The following is a 20,394-nucleotide window of genomic DNA, read 5'->3' on the forward strand; positions in this document are numbered from 1 at the left end:
TTTTACCAAATGACGCCCTTTGCTTTTGCCGCTTTCATTTAAAACATCCTACATAATGTAAAATTAAAGCCCGAACATGTTTTTCGAGACAGAGTAGCGGAACGTGACGATAAACTCCTACAGAGCATCTTCCACCCTCTATAATGTTTGTATACGCTTTAAAATCTAACCAATTGCCCAGTTAGGCATTCCATAAAATCGTGCCGTTCTGTCGCTGTGCTGTTTTGACGCTGTGCTGTTTTGTCGATGTGCTCTTCCGTCACGTGCGCTTTTGACGCCGTGCTGTTTTGTCGCGTGCTGTTTTGTCGCGTGCCCTTTCGTCGTGTGCTGTTTTGACGGCGCCCTTTCCTCCCCCAGTGCAACATGTGATTAATGCAACCGGGCCATAGACACCCTTGGTCGACAGTGTATGAAGCTTCCCTTCTCAACCACCTCCACAGGGTCGATTGGCCCACACTGTAGCCCAGCCCGTGTCGTGTATTTGCGCGGTTTTGTGAAAAGAACCTTAATTGCGCATGCACCCGCTAATACATATTGTGCAAAAAGTCTGGGTTTGTGGAAAACGATATCCTATAACTAAGTAGCATGCGGAAATGCCCAATAGTCGAAGATGTGCCTACCTACCTTGTGATGATTCCCTGCACTTTTGGAGCAGGCCCAATATCAACAGCACAGTACGGGTCCACTTAAGCAATTTTTTCATGCCATCTAAAAATGGCATGCAATGTAAGTGCAATTTCAAGCATGATAGCAAGTGCCCTCCAACACTGGAAGATATTTTTCTTGAAACTATTGCTTCCTAGAAGAGAAATAGCTCATGCAGTGAGCCGGAGGCAATGAAATTTGTGGGCGTCAATATACTTCACAAAAAGAAAGCAAAAACTTTGGCTTTTAAGTAACAATGGCAGTCGGGGACGAATCTAAATTTAAATCTTTCAAACAATGAACGTCTACTTGCTCGCAAATCTGTAAGGGTGTCCTAATCCCAAAAATGTTAGCATACACGACTGTTTCATTCTTATTACCTCCTGCTTTTCACAACCGCTTGATGGTTGTTTAATTAACTGTTGTTTTATAATTAAAATTGCGGCATACTTTTGAAATACAGTACAGCTTGCAAAATATTTACAGCCCGGTGAATTGTTACAAATAAATTCTCTCTGGAATTTAAGTGAAGCAAACTTCATTCCCTTCTTCCACTCGCAGTATGTGCTGGTGAGGGGCCCTGTAATCGATCAGGTGTGACGGAGTGCTACAGCGGCATCATGAACAGCCTTGTGAACGACATCACTCAGGACCCGTTCAACGTGAGTCGACTGGACGATTTGTGCATGTACGTAGAATTCTCTTACTGGTCGTGCGTGCGACGGTTACTCTGGTTAACCGTCCTTCAGCGAAGCGGAGGGGATATTTGTTGAGTTTGTACGCGTGGTTACGAAGAACACGTGAAGCCGTTCTGCTGGAATCGGCCGGCGGACCCTATTAAAGCCAATATTTGGGGCTTCACTTATTATTTTTCTATCGTCATTCAGTTGTAACATCACAGTCGCAGTTTTCCGGAAAAAGTTTGTTCTACGCCCATGGTGGATAGAAAAACAGCGGAGGGGACATTTACAGCTCCGTCAAAAAGTACAACTGGGGTGTACAAGTTCCACACAATGAGTGCTTTGAAGTGCAATGTCTTCGGTACTCAGATCCCTTAGTTTTCATAGTATCCGTAACTAACCACATAGCGCCGTAAAAACGTTCAGTCAACACTACCTCCACTCGTCGCATATAAGCAGTTTAGTTAACAAGGTTATCGCGTAAAATATTGTTTTTGATTTTGTTGTGTGTTTGTTTAGTTTCACTGTAGGGTTGTAATGCAAATTAAAACCACGAATGTTTGGACGTTCTTTGGGTGCTTTCGTGGTATCTGGCTTCATGACCGGTTCAAGAAGCCAGCAATAACTATTCCCTGAAACCGTAAGGTAGGGTGTAGAGCTTAGGGCAGGCCATTTTTGCCCTATAATCTTTTATTTTTTAGTTTTTTTTAATATAATAACTAGTGGAAGGAACGGTGGACAGAGAAGATACAGATGAACCTTGTAAGCCCTGAGGCCGTCTGAGTGTCCATCTTCTGCGTGCAGCGTCTCATTCCCTCGTGGAGAGGTGCAGAGAAGGGGAGCATTACGGGAAATGTCCCGAGCAACGCTCCAGCCGTGAAACGGCGATGAGGACATTAAAACGAGGAAAAAAACTCGCTGCTGCGGTAGTGCGCAATTTTGATTTATGGCAACCGTCTTAGTAGTAACCACTTTGACGAAATACTGGAAGGAGACGATTACTAGCACACTGCGTTCTTGGACCATATGTACACCATTATTGCAATGGGGACGTATTAAAAACCCTCAGATAAGCATGGTGCGTATATTTTTATTGAGCTCAACAGCAAAAAAAAATAATAAACGCGAGCTACAGACTTTACAGGTTTATGCACCCACGTTAACCTATGAAATGAGACATGCAGAGGGTAAATTGAATACATTCTTTCTGCAGGCATTCTTTACGCAGAGGGTAAATGGAAGACGGAATAAACTAAAAAATCACGCATTAATAATGTCCATGGCCTGTCTACAATGCCAAAATACGAACAAAACTGGCAGGGGAGCCTGCGATGGGTGACTTTGTAACGGGGTTTCAGAACATCGGAGACAGAATGCTGGTTGGCTTCGACGAAAGAAATAACCTTTGAATAAGGAATACAGGCTTTCATACAAAAAAGAGTGGAAAACAGACATACAAAGGTCGAAACGGTGAAACAAAACAAGGAAGTCAATTTTATTTTATTGGGTAGTTTGTGCTTTGTACAAGCTGTTAAAATGCCTGAAACAAGAAAAACAGGTGCTCACAGGGTGGTTGAAATCCGAGTTTCTTTCTATTTCAAAACACAGAGAATGAACATATTGAAATGAAAGAATACTATAACGAACAAAGTGCAACAACTTTGATTGCTGCCTGATAAAAAAAATTACGCGCTTGACACAGATATAGACGCAATAAATGATGATTTCTGGAACGTAGTCAGTAAATTAGGACTAGTCGCAGGAGAAAAAGCGGATAAAAGAATGTAAATTACAGCTAAAAAGTAAGCACTTCATTGAAAAGAGCAGACGTATGATATTATGACGAGTGAGTTGCCCATCATAATTCGCAGAGTATTTCCAACTTGATTACCGAAAGTAAAACACAGGACATTCATGCTTGTAATTTAGAAAAAAATTAAGAAATGCATGACGTTTGAAAACGGCCACGCAAGGAGAAAAACAGCGCATGGCTACAGACTGTGCTTGATTACACTGTAACAGCGGGTCTGTTTTTTTGCATGATCAAAGCAGTTCTGAGCGTCTCCAAGCAGCTCCGTATTTTATTTGCCCATAGGAAGTCTATGGCGGGAGCAGTTTCAAGATGCTTGGAGCTGTTCAGAACTGCTTTGAGCAGACCAACAAAAAAACTCCAAGCGAATGACCCGCTGTGCAACAATACATTGGTGCTAGATAATTTAACTTAGTTTCGATAACATGGAGTTTCTGCAGATGCATTAGGATAATCCGCCTGGAAGCCATGTCTACTCCTAACACGTAGGCACACAGCAAAAAGAAACCTTCTTTCAAAGTGCCGAAAAAGAATAAAACTCCCCAAATTACATTGCCAATACATGATGCGCCCCGTAACAGTACTACGGGATAGTTATGCTAACAGAGCCGGTCAAAGTCACCAAGACATTTTCAGCCTACTGTAAAGTTGCGATACACAAGCGAAATGACAGTGTAGCGAGGAACGTTTAAAGGAGCATGGTTTGCCCCCTAGGCTTGAGAACATCCTGGTTTACCTTCAGGTTCACTGTTTCAACCGTAAATCTGCAAATGTCTCATGGAAGCTTGGTAATAGTGAATCTCCAAACTTGCTTCGAGTGGCAGCGACGCTATTGATTGCCGGAAAAAACAGATGTGTGGAACTTTCGAGGACATCGGAGCGGTCTTTTTGGTGTAACGAATACCAAAGCGCCAGTTTCCAGTTGCCTAATAGATAAGCCAGAACTGTGCGGGTCCACATGCTCCTCGGTTCCAAGAAAAGCAGAAGCACCACGTTCCGGGCATGCCTTGCTTTAGCTTCCTCCTCTCACTGATGCCGTTCTCTCTCACTTCCTCGCTATGGAACCTCCGGGCTCTGCCTTCACACCCTCTTCGCTGCTTGTGTATCGGCCTCATTCGTAGCAGGCGATCTCGCCCACTTTGCCGCTGCGTTGACCGGCGGTTTTGCTCCCTTTGACGCTTCGCGCTAATGTTAGTAAATGAATTGCGGTAGGCAACTGCGCTTCAAACCTTTGCTTGAGGCAGACGGTTCAGACTGCATAGCAGAGCAAAATGGCTACCCGGCCTCGACCGCACCGAGCGACTCATGCGCCTTATGTGGCATGCTCAACTTTTGTACAGGCATGGAGGGCCGTCTGCAGTGAAGCTAGGAAGACATCATTCCTTGGAACCACCCGTGGGTGGTTTTCAGCTGCCACATACGCTCTTTCACGAAGCCACAGCACTTAGCGGAAGCGTACTTTAATTCTTGCCAATTTCCTATACGAGTCGTTAGCACGTGATCAAATGACACACGGAACCCTAGGCACACACTTCTCGCATATATTCCTGAGCTCACAACGCATTCCCTTAGTCTGCATTTATTCATCAAGCGGGCGTGGTGAGGTGGGTGCACGCTTGTTCGCAATTTCGGAGCCATAGGTTCAATTCTCATCCTACCCGAAATTGCCAATTTTATTTTAAACGCAATTTCTTAAGATTTTTGCTATACCTTCTCTTGGTCCCGGGAACACTCCTTCGACCTACCGAGACAACTAATGCTTTCGCATTCATGTAAAGCTATTAGCTATCCTCTGAAACGTTGCCCCTGCGGTCTTTTCGGGCATAATTGAGTGATTGGCCGACATTAGGCACCGCCCACTTCCGCAACTTTGGCTTGCCTGGTTGTGTATGCTTGGGGTAAATGCTGCAGAGCATTGAGGAAACTTGTGGTTACTACGAGAAAAAGAGGAAGGTTATTGAGAGGAAAGCCAGGTCGATTATTGTGCGTTTTAGAATAACATTAAGTAATGACGACCTGATTGGAAATGGAACGAATGGTTGTTTTTCTAACTCAAAATTTCTCACTAGGTTTGCTTGTGTCTGCATTTCTTAATTCGTATTCTAGTTTGCTAATTAGTATGAAATTTTAGTTCCTTTTAATCACCCCATTTCAAGATTACGCCATTGTCAAACCAAAATGCACGCCCCTGAATGAACCAAAAATCAAGTTACCTGCCTATAGAATCTGCGATAAATACCTCTTGTAAGCATTTCAATTAAAAACTAAGAAATAAGGCAGTTTTAAAACACAAAAATGGGAAACACTGTACCTTTGCCATAGAATGAGCATGACGCAGCATTTTCAAGGAAGTAATATTGTAACATGATTCGTTATAGTTTGCCCGGGCGTCGTAAAAACGGGGCATGGTACAACCTTGAGATATGCTGCAGAAAGATTATTTTTGCGAAATTGATGAACACACACAAGAACTGTTCATCAGGTTCTGATCATATAGCGAAGCTGCTGAAAGCATATAGTTTATAAGATTTCAGTTTTGAGTGCACGCCATCACTCAGTTCACCGATGTGACCGTTAAAGCGTGGGTTTCTGTTTTACTTTTTCCCTCAACTTTTCACGTTGATGCAGTGACTACAAAGCGAAGTCACGTTGCGCACTGGACTTTTCGCCGTGCGTCGACAATGACTCCACTATCGGAGACCCGGAGAAGTTGTACTCTGCGGCTCGTGAGGATGCGTGCAGTGATCGCAACCGGAACCTCCTTAAGTGTAAGGGTTCCATGCATCTTTTTGGTGTGCGGAAATCCGTACAGAAAACACGATTGCGTAGCGGTTTTTAGGCACGGCGGGGGCTCTCAAATATTTTGGATTACTTCGGGCAATCCGCTCCATTTGGATTCTATTGAAATGTGTCGTGAGCGCTGATTTGACAATTGTGCTAAACTGCACGGTCCGCGAATTAACATGAAAAGTGTCCTGCTTGCCTTTCGTTTCTTTTTTTCTTTTCAGCCTCTTTTGGTGCCCTACGCTGTGACAATGTGAATTCCGCTGGGGGTGGATTAATTTTTCGAACCTTTTAAATGCTCTTTAAAGGCACAAAGTGCTGGCGCTGTAGGCGATGGTGAGCGGGTACCCTGGTGGAAATAACATTCGGTGAACTGACGCATGTTGTCCGCAAGATCGCAAGTAGCCACATCAATCGCCATTCAAGAGCCATTTCAGCCCTACTAATGCTTCAATGTCTGGCAGGGTGGTAAGCGCGCACACTCGCTTGCACGCAAGCCGTCGCATCTGACGATGTGTGGGCATGCCTACGTGCGCAACAGGTTAGGCACGTCAGCATGACCGCAAGTTTGTCAGCGTATTCCTAAGCTTTCTTTGTGATGTCTTCAAAGTTTTTTTTAACTTTCTATTTTTCTTTTGTTTCTTCCATCTTTTTACTAGGATGCTTCTAGCCTCCCATATGTAAGCTAGGTGGGGATCGATGCTCAAGTTTCGTGTCGTTCGTAGTAGGGTGGGTGTAGGTTCTTGATACAGCGCTTCACGCCTGGATAGAGCTTCGGCTTCCCTTAACGCCGTATGACTGGTAAATGTAGCGGTCTCATAACCATAAATAATGGCTTCGGCGTGAATTAACAAATTAGAGTAGTCAATAAATGGCGGGAAGGCTATGAGGGTGAGAACCAATGACTTGGGTACGCCAGCCTACACTTTTGTTATGGCAGCCTATGTTTCAGTTTAAAACAATGAAATCGGAGAAGGAGAGGCCAGTGCAAAATGAATACTTCGGAATAGGCACTTAGAAATTGTTCTTAACTTTCAGCGTAGCCAGAAAGTAGAAAACGTTAAGCGATAAAAGCGCTTGCACGATTACATTTTCACTCGCCGCGGTTACTCAATCAGCAAGCTATTCATTACGCCACGAAGATGATGGGCTTCGCGTTGACGTGGAGTCTAACGTGCTTGTTGTTTCTCGATTCCGCTGTCGGGGTACAGACTGTACATTACTGGCCACTAGAAAGCAGAGGCACGCCGCAAAGCGCTGTAGTATCCCCGATACTGTTCAACATCACCATGATAAATTTACCCGAATAATTTGAAAGCATTCGAGACATAAAACATGGCCTTTATGCAGACGACATGACAATTGGTATAGCCAAATGGTCGGCAAAAAAATGCAGGAAAGATTGCAGCAGACTGCATATACGGTACACACGTACGTGAAAGAATGCGGAATCACCTGCGCTCTACAAAAATCCGAACTCCGTCTGGTGCCCAAACGTCTTCAGACCCAGATGCCCCGCTCTACATCATGATGGACGGTACACGCATAGAACCCACCCATCACATTAAAATTCTCAACGTGACTTATCAAGAAGACTGCAGGAACACCCACCTACTTAAAAAAATTGGGCTCATCCACTTCTCAGATTAAGAGAATGATCCGAAGAGTATCGCAGCAACAGTATGGCATGAAAGAACCAGATACCATAAAGCTCGTTCAAGCATTTATTCCCGCCTCCTCTACGTAACCCACTACACGATACTCCAAGCGGCAGAAAAACAAAAGCTCAACAGCCTAATAAGGAAAGCTTATAAACAAGCCTTAGCCTTCCACCCTCAACATTCTTCCCCCGACAACGACAATGACTTGCAGCACCAGGGATACCCAACACCAAAGAAGATATTGTCGAAGCCCATCTCCCGTATAGCAGGCGCCGCTCGGCCTCACGAGCATCGTTCAACAGTTCTGGCCTCTTTACGCTTAAGGCTCTCGCGGAAGCGGAAGACGCGGCCGTGGTCTCTCTGGAAATCAGGGCAAGACTTAAATACCACCCCTTGCCGAGGAACATGCACCCCAAACACCATCAAGCCCGAAGAACGGCTAGAGCAGACGCTCTTCAATGTCAATGCGGAAAGTCCTAGGAAGTGGTACACACTGACTCCACGGACTATGCCCCGTATAAAGTAACCGCTACACCCCACTCCCTCCACACTAGCTTAGTATTACGGAAGGCAACGGCGCTACATGCACAACAGACGGCAATCACCCTAGCAATCGCCTAAACCCGAGCATCCACCATCATCACGGACTGCCAAGCGGCATACAGAAATTATGCGGCAGAAAAAAAAAATATCCACGGTTTCTCTAAGCATCATCCTTAAAGGTACCTTTCAGAGAAAAATAAAAATATTCTGGACCCCAGCTCACTCTTCTTTCTGCGGAAACCAGGCGGCGCACGCTTTCGCTCAAGATTTGGCCAGCCGAGCACCGTTAGAAGAGGAAAAGACCGGATACCGTACCCTTCTCACTCACAATGACCTCACACGGCATTACAGGTTTGACCTAATGCGAAAGCCTCCAGTTTGAAAGCAACTACGCAGGCCAAAACAGGCCTGCGTCAATTCCAGACGAACACGCCCACACCCTACTAAGATGCACGCTATACACCCCACCCCTCTACGATCCCCTGTGCAGGTACTGCGGCGTCCCTGCCACGCTTTACCACATGGTATGGGAATGCCGAAATAACCCCCATAGACCCTATCCCCGACCCCACCAGAGAGGCGGGGGAGAGAGAACTCGCTAGCTCTTGCCTCAGCAGACCGCTGCAGCTGATCGAATGGGCCAAGACGGCCGGTTGCTCCAATGGCGCCCTGGCCGGGGGGCTCCACCCACACGACTTTTAGAATCACGATAAAAGTTGTACTCATTTTTCTCCTCTTCCTGTACATAGATTTCTTAGAAGTCTGCAGCAAAGAGAGAATAATTGAAAGCTGGAAGTCCATCAGTAATGGACCCCAATACAACGTGCTGTTAGTGCACTCAAGAGCGTTTGTTTTTCCTGCGCAAATAATGATGCCATAACTGCGCTCGGCATGCCAAAGCACGAGCGAGAGGTTGTTGTTGAAACGTTTATTAAGAGCAGAAAAGAACGTAGTTTTGTCAAAACGTGGAGCCATGGGGGCCATCCTATTCCGGTAGGCCGCGGGCGGTGGCTGCAGTCTTCGCCTGAAAAATCAGGGCTTCCTGTTCTTCGAGCTGGATGCAGTTCAGAACGCGCTCCCAATGATCAGGAGACGAGGGCGGGGGGGGGGGAGGGGTGTTAAAGGGGGGATTGGCCGGACAGATCGAACTGCTTTCGGAGCAATACTCGCGAAATTTAAATATGGAAATCAAAGGAATTGAGGAAAGCCGGAATGAAAAGGTAACTGACATTGTAAGATGGGCGCACGCACCGCTGTACCCGTCACTGCCGAGGACATAGAAGCATGCCATCGCGTTTCGTCAAAATCTAAGCCCAGCAACATAGTTGTACAGTTCAGTAGACGGCAAAAAAGAGATGCGTTGGTCGAAAAGGCGATGCAACAGCGACCAAGAAACACACATTTTGGAACTACATATACATCAGCGGTCTTCGTTAATGATCACCTTTGTCCCGTTCTCCGGCGCCTTTCCGGCTTAGCCATTAATTTCCAAGACAAAATCTGCTGGTTCGAAGTACGTCTGCAGTAGAGGTGGAAAGATCTATGTCAATCGGTGCGACGATTCAGGAACAATTGCGATAAAGAACGAGAACGATATTAGCAAGATCCAGCAGACCACGCGGATTGCCTGCGTCGCCCACAGAGTGCTCCGATCGGTAAAAAAGAGATTACCGCCAGTGGTCGAAATTAAAAAAAAAAAATTCCCAGAATTAGGAAACTTTCTATTGAGCGCCAAATGCTCACACTTAAGTTAAAAAACAGCGAAGATTGCCAGAACACTCGTTGGCCGATTAGCACAACTGATAGTGAAGGAAGGCGCTCCGTTCAATTGCATTGGTTAAAAAATATGTGTTAATACGAACACGTGCTTGCCGGCAGCACAGCTTCGTCAGTTCTGGGTGGCTATCAGTGACTGTGTCAATCAAAATATATTTACTTCAACAAGCTATCCAACACACGTTCGAAAACTGCAATATATTCCCTTCTCTTTCTGTTCTCTTCATCATGGCTTCTTTGTATGGTAATTATCTGGATGTATCAGAACTGAGCCGATACGCCCCCACCCACTCTAAGACAAGGTTAAACAGCATTCATTTCAATCTGCAGTCTGGAAGAATTAAATACGACAGTCTAGAATGATTTTTTCTCGAAGTAGGGGTAATATTCGATGTAGTAATGCTTTCTGAGACGTGGCTCAGTTGTGAACATGATGTGTTTCGCATGCCTGGATGCTGATCCTATTTTATGAATCGCACTGACCGCCGTAGAGGTGGCATTTCTGCCCTGACTTCAGACAATCTCAACTGCGAACTCAACCAGAATTCAGTATTGTCACACCTGATTACGAAACACTTGTCCTAAAGTCGAGTTCAATCATATTTTGTGTTTGTTACCGTCCACCCTCGGGAGATACTAGCCAGTTTTTTTCATTTCTGGATTCCATTCTTGAGTTGGTAAATAAGAACAAATATCAGCTAATTCTGGGCGGGGACCTAAATATAAACTGGCTGCCTGATAAACACCCACCTGTGTAACAATGTTATAGCATCACCTACACGCATAACCGAAATGCCACGGACTTTATTAGACCAGTTCATCACCAATAATAATATCTTGTGTGAAATGTGGAGTCATTAATTATGCGCTAAGCGATCACCTTCCCTATTTCTTTTCTGCTGAACATATCATAACAGAACCATACTCTCAGAACTATCATTTCATTACCGAGCAATTACCCAGAGACGCAGTCGTTTTTTTACGATCGTTTAGCAAGCTTGAGTTGGTTCGACGTACTTGAATTGACAACCCCGAAAAAGCGTATGATAAGCTAATAGAAAAAAATTCTTGCGCCTACCATGAGTGCGTTCCACGACCTAAAAAAGTTTGTAAGCCAATTGGTGACCTCTAAAGTGCCAAGGCTTATTAAAAAGCAAGATAAACTCTACGCCAGGTTTCTTCAAACAAGAAAACCTGACACATTAAAAAGGTATAATAATGCCGAAATTTTGTAAATGAGGAATTTCGTAAGGCCAACAGGCGTTACCACACCAAACTTCCTAATTCATCTGCAGGACGTGTGGAAGGTCTAACTAGGCAGCCCCCCGAAACTCTCTCAAAAGTAACAATATATAACGTGGAAATAAGCTGGATCAAACTGGCCGACGCCCTTAAAAATTACTTTCGGTTGCACAACCCCAAAAAAAAGCTGCCAATTACTCTTCATGGGGCCAAATAGGGTCGAACTATGTTTTTAAAGCCAGTCACTAATGATGAAGTTATTGGAGCGTTTGTCTCTCTCAGCAACGGTAAGACCAAACATGCTCATAGCCTTCAAATGACACCAAATAAATACGCCATCGACGTAATACCATCATATTTGACGCATATATTTATAGCTTGCTTGTCGTCCGCTGTGTGTCCGCGAAACATGCAGTCAATCTGCATCTATAAAATCTATAGAAAGGCAGCAAAGACAATCTGCCAATTATCGCCTGATTTCTATCCTCCCCATCATTTCCAAGCGTTTCGAAAAATTGATTCTTCAACGTCTGATAGCTTTCTCTTACAAGCAAAAACTGATAACCCCTGCGCAATACGGCTTTCCAAAAAATTCAGAGCCCTTCCACCCCGTGAAGAGGGATGGCCAGCAAAGCTGCGGTGCGGAGCCTCCACGTGAGGTTTGACTGGGTCGTAGTTCAAGGGGTGCACGAAGCAAAACACGTTTGTTTGTAATTTGCGATTGAGCATTGTTCCTGGTTGTTAACTGAAAGTCCAGTCCTGTCCAGTCACTGCTCCTCGCGCATGCTCAGCTCGCCTCTTCACGAGCCACATGAGACGGCTATCAAGCGGCTCCGACGCAGCGTCAGACTTGGCTACTGCGCAATTGAGGCGCACACCTGGGCACGCGCCGGCGCTAGCGCGTCTGCCGCGGCTATGACGCAACAAAATCCAAAACATTCCACCTTAATCCAATCCAAATCCAAGCCAAGCCAAGCCAAGGCAAGCCAGTCGAATCGAATCTAATCCAATGCCCCCCGCGCTTGCGCAGAACGGCCCTTCACGGCACACGCGAAACTGCTCAACCTCGGCCCGTGTAGCTTACGCTACAAAACACACAGGAATCGTGGGTAGAAATTTATTATAGCGTGTGTATGGTAATCACGGCGAATGCTGTATGAAGGCCCTAGGACCTTTTTAATTTTGTATGATTTTATCCATGCCCCGGGGGTGTGGCACGCAGTTTTACGATTCCGGGGATTTGAGTGGGCTCTGCAACGTGCCGCTACGCTCTCTAGCGATTCCTGTCTACATCGCTCTGGGCCGGAGACGATCTGCTGGATCCTAGTCATTTACAGCTTTGCTGTAAAAATAAATGGACCGAACTAGCCTTACTTGCTCAAAAGGAATTGATACTAGACAATTTTGAAAAACAAAATATGGTGTTAGGCCTTTTTTTTTAGATTTCACGAAAGCTTTCGACATTATCAACCACCATATCCCCATTCAGAAGCTCGAATCCTATGGCTTCCGTGGAAATGCGCTTTCTTTATTAATTTCTTACTTACAATATCCGACACAATACGTCGACATTCCCGGACATTGCTCAGCCGTAAAGCAAGTAACTTCAGGCGTTCCTCAGGGAAGTATTTTAGAGCCGTTCTTGTTTTTTTTATATGAATGATATAGTTAATATTGCCAAATCTGCTAAGTATATTTTTATACACCGACGACACAAGTGTGTTTTTCGCTGGGCAGACAAGCGTCGTTTTAGCTGAACGAGCGAATAGGGCATTGGAACAAATAAATAACTGGGTAAGTGAAAATGATCGAAAAATCAACGTTAATAGACTAAGGCTGTGATGTTTCACCCACTTCAAAAACTGTTTGACCTTCCGTGGCTTGTAATGAATAACAGTGCACTTGAAGTTGTTCGCCATTTTAAAACTCTTGTAACCATTTTCTCAGAAAGTATGTCGTGGGACGACCACGTTACCTGCCTTACGCAAAAACTTTCGCGTGCGGCTGGGTCGCTATTGTTCAGCTTTACCCATTTCAGTGAATACACTTCACTACAATTCTCTGCTTTCCTCGATCATGAAGTACAGCACTCTGGTTTGGGCAACGACAAGAGCTAAAAACATTGATAAACTATCACAGAAACGTGTATTTCGCATAATAGCCAAGGCCCATTTCTATTCTCACACAGCAGTACTGTTTACAAAATTTAGCATTATCCGTGTGCCCTCTTTATACACCTTATAGACTGACCCGTTATTACAAGTCAGAAATAGCTAAGCACGACGGTTCATTAGCTGAATTAGCCGGGCTTACAACACACAATACCGCGTGTTGTACAAGAAATCCCGGAAGATGGAAAGTTAATGTTTGCCGCACTTATTACGGAAAACAGATGTTGAAATTTCGCTTCCCCGCACGGGGCACCTTGAGTAATCTTGGTGACGGGGAGTGGCGACACCGCGTACCCCGAGCCCCCCATACTTAAGCTGTCACCTACCGTGGCTAGAAGTTGAAAGGTGAAGGGTTAGAAGCCGTGAACGGTGGCCGTCGGAGCCTTGGTCAAGCTCCGGCCGATGGGCTCCCTGCCTGTCTACCAGGCAGGGAGCTCCAGGACCTCTTTGACTACCAGGGTAAGGTCAAAGGAGAAAGTACCCCCGTCTCCCTACTTTTATACTATGCTATATGGCATTTTCTAAACTCCCCCCCAAACGTGATCGGCCCCCGAAAAGGGGCCGCACCGAAGTGAATTTCCCACCGCTACCTACCATGGAATTCTCCAGACCTGACAATTTTCCCGGTTTTTGATCATGGAATCTGCAGAAAAATCTGAACCTCTTACATCGAAGTCAACCTTCCTCATTGCTAAGTTTCTTGAAAACATTCTGGGCAAGAACTACAAAGCAAAAATCTAACCAGTGGTGAAATCCTTGTGGAAATACAGAATCAACAACAGTCTAAATACTCCTCGAACAGAGCATGATCGGTGACTTGCAAATTAAGGTCACTCCTCACCGCAGTCTAAACACATGCCAAGGTGTAATTTCTCAATTTGACCTGAAGGCCGAAAAAGACTCCGACTTGCTGGAGGGCCTCCGTGAGCAAGGCGTTACTGCAGTCAGAAGAATCACCATCTCTGGAGACAACCAGGAAATAAAAACAAAGCATGTAATTCTCACTTTCGACCGTTGCACCTCCCTCAATATGTAAATGCCGGCTTCATCCGTTGTGAAGTCCGTCCCTATGTTCCCAATCCGCGTCGGTGCTACAAGTGCCAGCGCTATGGGCACGGCACTTTACAGTGTCGGGGGAAACTGACGTGTGCCAAATGTTCTGAGCACGACCACCCTACAGACAATTGCAAAGCCAGTAGCATGAAATGCCCAAATTGTGAAGGACCCCATGCAGCGTACTCGCGTACCTGTGAAACGTTCAAACTCGAGAAACGAATCATTAATTTGAAGGTAGCGGAAAACATCTCGTACCCGGAAGCACGCAAAAGGTTGGCCTGCTTTGCTTCTCCAAGGTACGCCGACGCAGCTCGCCGGGGGGCAGAGTGGCGTCTGGTCTCGGTGGCGACCCAGTTCAGTGAGTCTGATCTGGTCCCACCCCAGCCCCCCATTGGGTTGTCTCCGACAGCCCAACCCGTCATCCTACCGCTTGTTCAGTCACCAGCCGCTGTGGTGGCAACTGAGTCAGTTGGGGGCGCTGCTGCATCCGCCATTTCTTCTCCACCTGTCCAAAGCTCAAGTGAGGGTACGGATACGAAGATGGAGATGGCGGATCCCGCAGCAGCTCCCACCCCTGCCGCACAACCTGTGGCACTTCTGGCAGTGCCGATGCCATCGGTGGCGGCGGTTGCAGAAAAGAGCACTCACAAGGGTGCTACGTCCAAGGAGCCCAATCCGTTGGGCACTCCGAGGACGTCGGACGAAGACATGGACGTTGGACCCTATCTGTCTGCAGTGCAGCTGAAGGAACGGGTACCATCGTCCAAACCATCCGATAAGCCCAAAAAACCGAGAGTCACAGCCCCGAAAGACAATACGTAAACACTCATTCTCACACATTTCCAGTCGCTTTTGCAAATAATGGGAAGGGAAAATATGATACAATGGAACTGTAGAGGCCTCATCAAAAATCTTGACGATATATATCAGATACTGCACACCAAGCAGCCAAGTATAATGTGCCTGCAGGAAACTCATCTGAGCAGCAAAAACACAAACTTTCTGAATAATTATATGGTATTTAGAAAAGACAGAGATGGATGCACACACTACTCGGGAGGTGTGGCTATTGTTGCTCGAAAATGCATTGCATGTAATACCATCTCCTTAAACACTGTCCTTGAAGCTGTTGCGATCCGTTCAATAATATTTAATAGATTAATTACAGTGTGCTCCCTTTACATACCGCCTGACTTCCAGCTCTCGAGCTCGGATTTCGAAGGGCTGGTAGATCAGTTGCCTGAACCTTACATCTTGATAGGCGACCTGAATGCACATAATTCTCTTTGGGGCTCTTCACGCACCGATGCCCGGGGTCGCCTTATTGAGAAATTCTTAACATCGTCGGGAGCATGCGTTTTCAACAAGAAACAGCCAACATATTATAATATAGGACACAACACCTACTCACACCTTGACCTGACTATAGGATCGGCAATACTTCTTCCGTCTCTTGAATGGGACGTGGACACGAATCCATACGGTAGTGACCACTTCCCTACTTCTAACATACATTGACAAAGGCCCTACCTGTTCACCTTCCCATAATAGGTTCAATGAAGCAAAAGCAAACTGGAATACATTTACAGAAATCTCCAAACTACACTACACATCTATAACACACCTACACGTACATGAAGCCGCCCAACTTCTCACGGCACACATCCTCGACGCCGCCGAAAAGTCTATTCCCCACGCCTCTGGTGCCCCGCGCAACCAGAGGAGGCCGTGGTGGAATGAGGACTGCAGGCGGGTGCGAGAGGCCCAGAACAAGGCGTGGGGTATCCTGCGCCGGTACCCCACGTCGGGAAACCTTTTATTGTTCAAAAGGGCTAAGGCGATGGGAAAACGTGTGCGCTGTGAGGCAAAAGAAGAGAGTTGGCGCTCATTCGTAACATCCATAAACTCTTACACTGACTCTCGCAAAGTCTGGACACGAATACGCAAACTAAAAGGACAACAGACACACAGCCTGCCCCTGGTTAGTACAACAGGGGACACACTGGAAGACCAGGCTAACACACTCGCATAACACTTCCAACACGTGTCCAGTTCAGCACACTACACTAGCACTTTTACGAAACACAAATAATTGGCTGAAAAGAAGTCTTTACTTGATAACGATAAGTCAACCTCCTCTTATAACTCGGAGTTTTCACTTCATGAGCTGAGGGCCGCTCTGAGCACTTGTAAACCCTCAGCTCCAGGCCCAGACAACATCACATATACAATGATACAGCACCTACACTCAGACACTCTTCTAACACTCCTCCACCTATGTAACAAGATTTGGCTTTCGGGGCACATTCCAAAATCTTAGAGGGAGGCTATAGTTGTAGCTTTCCTGAAAGAGGGGAAGGATCCTTCCTTTCCCGCTAGCTATCGACCCATGGCCCTGACGAGCTGCCTTTGCAAGCTTTTCGAGAAGATGATTAACCGAAGGCTTGTGTACTTCCTGGAGTACAATGGACTTCTCGAGAGCTGCCAGGCAGGTTTCAGGGCAGGGCGATCTACACATGATCAACTCGTTGCCTTAGAATCCTACATCAAAGATGCATTTATTCATAAACAGTATTGTATGACAGTATTTTTCGATATTGAAAAAGCGTATGATACTGCATGGCGCTATGGAATTCTTAGCGACCTTAAGTCTTTTGGTTTGTCAGGCAACATGTTAAATACTCTTGCAAGCTACATGTCGGATTGAACTTATCGTGTGAGAGTGGGCAATAGATATTCCCGAGTTCACGTCCAGGAAAACCGTGTGCCTCAAGGGGGCGTTTTGAGCTGCACGCTGTTTATTATAAAAATGAACTCGCTGGGAAAAGGATTGCCACCAACCATTTCTTACTCGCTATATGGGACGACGTTCAAATCTCCTTCAAATCATGTAACCTGTCCGTTTGCGAGAGGCAAGTCCAGCTTGGTGTCAACAAACTCGCTGACTGGGCAGACAGGAATGGATTTAAGCTTAATCCAGAGAAGTGTACCTGTGTTGTATTTTCAAGGAGGCGCGTAATCCATGCTGATCCTAATATTAAGCTAAAAGGTGTCTCAATCCCTCTCAAAAAGGAACACAAATTTTTAGGCGTGGTGCTAGATGCAAAACTGACATTTATTCCTCATATAAAACACCTGAAACAGAAGAGCCTCAAAACCATGAATATTCTGAAGGTCCTTTCGCATTGCTCCTACGGAGCGGACAAACAAATACTCCTCCGCGTATTTACCAGCCTTATTGGCTCACGGTTGGACTACGGGAGTGTCGTCTATGGGTCCGCCTGTAAAACGGCTCTGAAAATGTTGAATCCAGTGCTGCACTTGGGTCTCCGTCTTGCATGTGGAGCGTTCCAGACGAGTCCCATTGAAAGCCTGTATGCAGAGTGTGATAGGTGGAGCCTTGAACACCAGCGTTCGTATACTTCATTGCTGTATGCTAAGAAGACGACTTCTGTAAAAAACCACCCATGTAGTTTTATCATAAGCAACACCTCACCCGATCCGTTGTTCGCAGCACGGCCATCGATACCCGCTCCTTTCTTTATCCGAGTGAGAGCCCTCGCTGAGGAACAGGGATTTCATTTGAGGAGAGCATGAAGTGTTCTATTCGTGACCTCATTTCGCCTTGGGAGAGGTCAGCAATTTCGTGTGATATTTCTTTTAAACATATCAACAAACGAAATGCGCCTACAGAACTAATACAACAGCACTTTCTTCAGTTACAACACAAATACCCCCACACCACTTTCTACACCGATGCTTCGAAGTCTTCTTCAGCCGTCGCATGCGCTGCACACAGCCCCAACTTTACCAGTACGAAGACGTTACACAGAAATAGCAGCATTTTTACTGCCGAAGCGCATGGTATCTTATTAGCAGTACAACACATTACACAAATTAGAAAAGAACACTCCATTATCTTTACAGACTCTCTAAGTGTGGTAACAGCCTTACATTGCTTCAGACCTACAAAAAACATTGTCCTCCAGCATCTAATCAAAGCTTTAACCTTTGCTCATCACTCAAAACTGAAAATAATTGTTTGCTGGGTTCCAGGCCACAGTGGCAGTCTGGGGAACGAAATTGCGGACCAGAGTGCCGCTGTAGCTGCTCTCCGCAGTAGCATAGATGTACCATGTGTTCCCTACCTCGACCTGAAGCCACTGGTACGGACAGCCTTGCGCAAATCTTGGCAGGAAACATAAGACACACAAACAGAGAACAAACTCTACACTATAAAGCCACACTTAGGTAGATACATAACAGACAAACAAGACAGACACAAGGAAGTAGCCTTAGCCAGGCTACGGATAGGCCACACTTATGTAACACATTCACACCTGCTCACTGGGTCTCCGAGACCCGTGAGCAGCAGGTGTGGAGACGGCGTATCCGTAGTTCACATACTAAATACATGCAAGGCACTCCATACCACACGACGCAAACACTTTCGAGAAATCTACAGACAACAAATCCCACTCCACCCATCGCACTTCTTAGGCGATGAACCAATGTTTACTGTCAAACGTGTTTTTAATTATCTATCAGAAGTTAAATTTCTAAATCTCATATCGTATCGTGCATAATCACAACCTGGCCCTCTACACCAGCCATCCTCGTTGTCTTTATTTGTTTTTACTTCTGGTGCTATTCACTTTTAGTATTGAGTTTATTCTGTGGTAGCTAACCATCTTTTTTTGGCGCTCTTTGCCCCAGTTGGCCTTGCGCCATTAAAATGCAACCATCATCATCACCAAATTTCGCTTGCCGTCAGCCCTGAACGAACTGTACGAAAAACATACTTCAGTTGTGATAAATAAATCATTTAAAGATTTACGCAAAATATTTCTGCAAACCAAAACAAAGTGCAGGCAGCAATATTCCGAGTTCGTTTTCGGTTTTGCGTCATCTGAATCGTGCCAGTGCTTTTTATCGCCACATTTACTACTCGTGCATACTGTGGTTTGGTGTAACGCGCATTGTCCTAGCGTTTTCTTTTATGCTCTTTTTAATCTTACGCATGTTATGTACATCAGATTATTCTTGTTCTCCCACAGTGATATTGCTTACTCTGTTATTTATATCGCAATCTTTGTATGTACATTTGTGCCCACAAGCAACTGTGTCTGCAAATTCAAATTCACTAAGTTTTATTAACGTGCTCCGCTTTTTACTGTATGCCTTGTAGGGGGCACGGACCCACGTCAAGACTTTTTGGGCTTTTTGTCCGTGCCCCTAAGCATCCTGTGATGTTTGAATCAAGTGATGTGATTTCATTTGATTTGATTCCAAACTTGGTGGTTTGTGATGGGGGATTTACCGAATAGATGAGGTGGGGAGACATGGTGAATGCATGTGATGGTGGTACGTCTGGGTTTGTAGGCGGCGTCTTATTAGGGCGTCGGTGGTTTTGAGGAAGAGATCTGGAAAGAGAGGGTAGTCTAATCATAAAGCCCCGAAGAAAGAATGAAGAGCAAGAGAAGTTGCGTATTACCATAGACGGGGCGAACATAACGCCGCCCACGCAGGCCCGAATCCTGGGAGTGATCTTCCAGAACAACGGCAAGGCGCCAGCGGCGCTAAGCAAAATCGAGACCCTCACGGAACAGGTCGCGAACATGATACGAAGGGTCACAAACAGGCTAAGAGGATTGAAGGAAGACGACGCGCTCACGCTGCTCCAGGCTTTTGTGACGTCGCGCATTGTGTACGCGGCGCCGTACCTACAGCTACTCAAAAAAGACAACTAAACGCGATCCTATGCAAAGCAACAAAGGTGCCGCCAGGTATCCTGCGCCACTCGTCCACCGAGAAGCTGCTACGCATGGCCAAACACAACACGGTTGAAGAATTGGTAGAAGCCCACCTGTCATACCAGAGAGTGCGGCTGAGCCAAACCTCGGCGGGCCGAATAGTACTGGCCAAGCTGGGCTAGCAAGAGACCGACCACAAGGAAATGGGACCTTTACCCAAGCTTTGGGCTCAGAAAATCGAAAGCAAACCCCCGCCCAGAAACACGAGACCGC

At 45.8% G+C, this 20,394-nt stretch overlaps 1 protein-coding gene across 2 annotated transcripts in view; it reads left to right on the forward strand.

Annotated features, from left to right (window-relative positions):
- The first annotated feature begins 1,210 nt into the window (after positions 1-1,210).
- Positions 1,211-20,394, forward strand: part of LOC144168786 (uncharacterized) — a 139,889-nt gene continuing 120,705 nt past the window's right edge. For both annotated transcript variants that reach the window (XM_077697757.1, XM_077697758.1), the window contains exons 1-2: positions 1,211-1,333; positions 5,764-5,903. In XM_077697757.1, coding sequence (XP_077553883.1) covers positions 1,266-1,333; positions 5,764-5,903 — 208 coding nt within the window. In that variant the 5' untranslated portion in view covers positions 1,211-1,265. The remainder of the gene's footprint in view (positions 1,334-5,763; positions 5,904-20,394) is intronic.

The sequence above is a fragment of the Haemaphysalis longicornis genome, unplaced genomic scaffold (genome assembly GCF_048455015.1).
Source record: "Haemaphysalis longicornis isolate Haplotype H1 unplaced genomic scaffold, Haemaphysalis longicornis Haplotype H1 scaffold_2, whole genome shotgun sequence".
In the NCBI taxonomy this organism is placed as follows: domain Eukaryota; kingdom Metazoa; phylum Arthropoda; class Arachnida; order Ixodida; family Ixodidae; genus Haemaphysalis; species Haemaphysalis longicornis.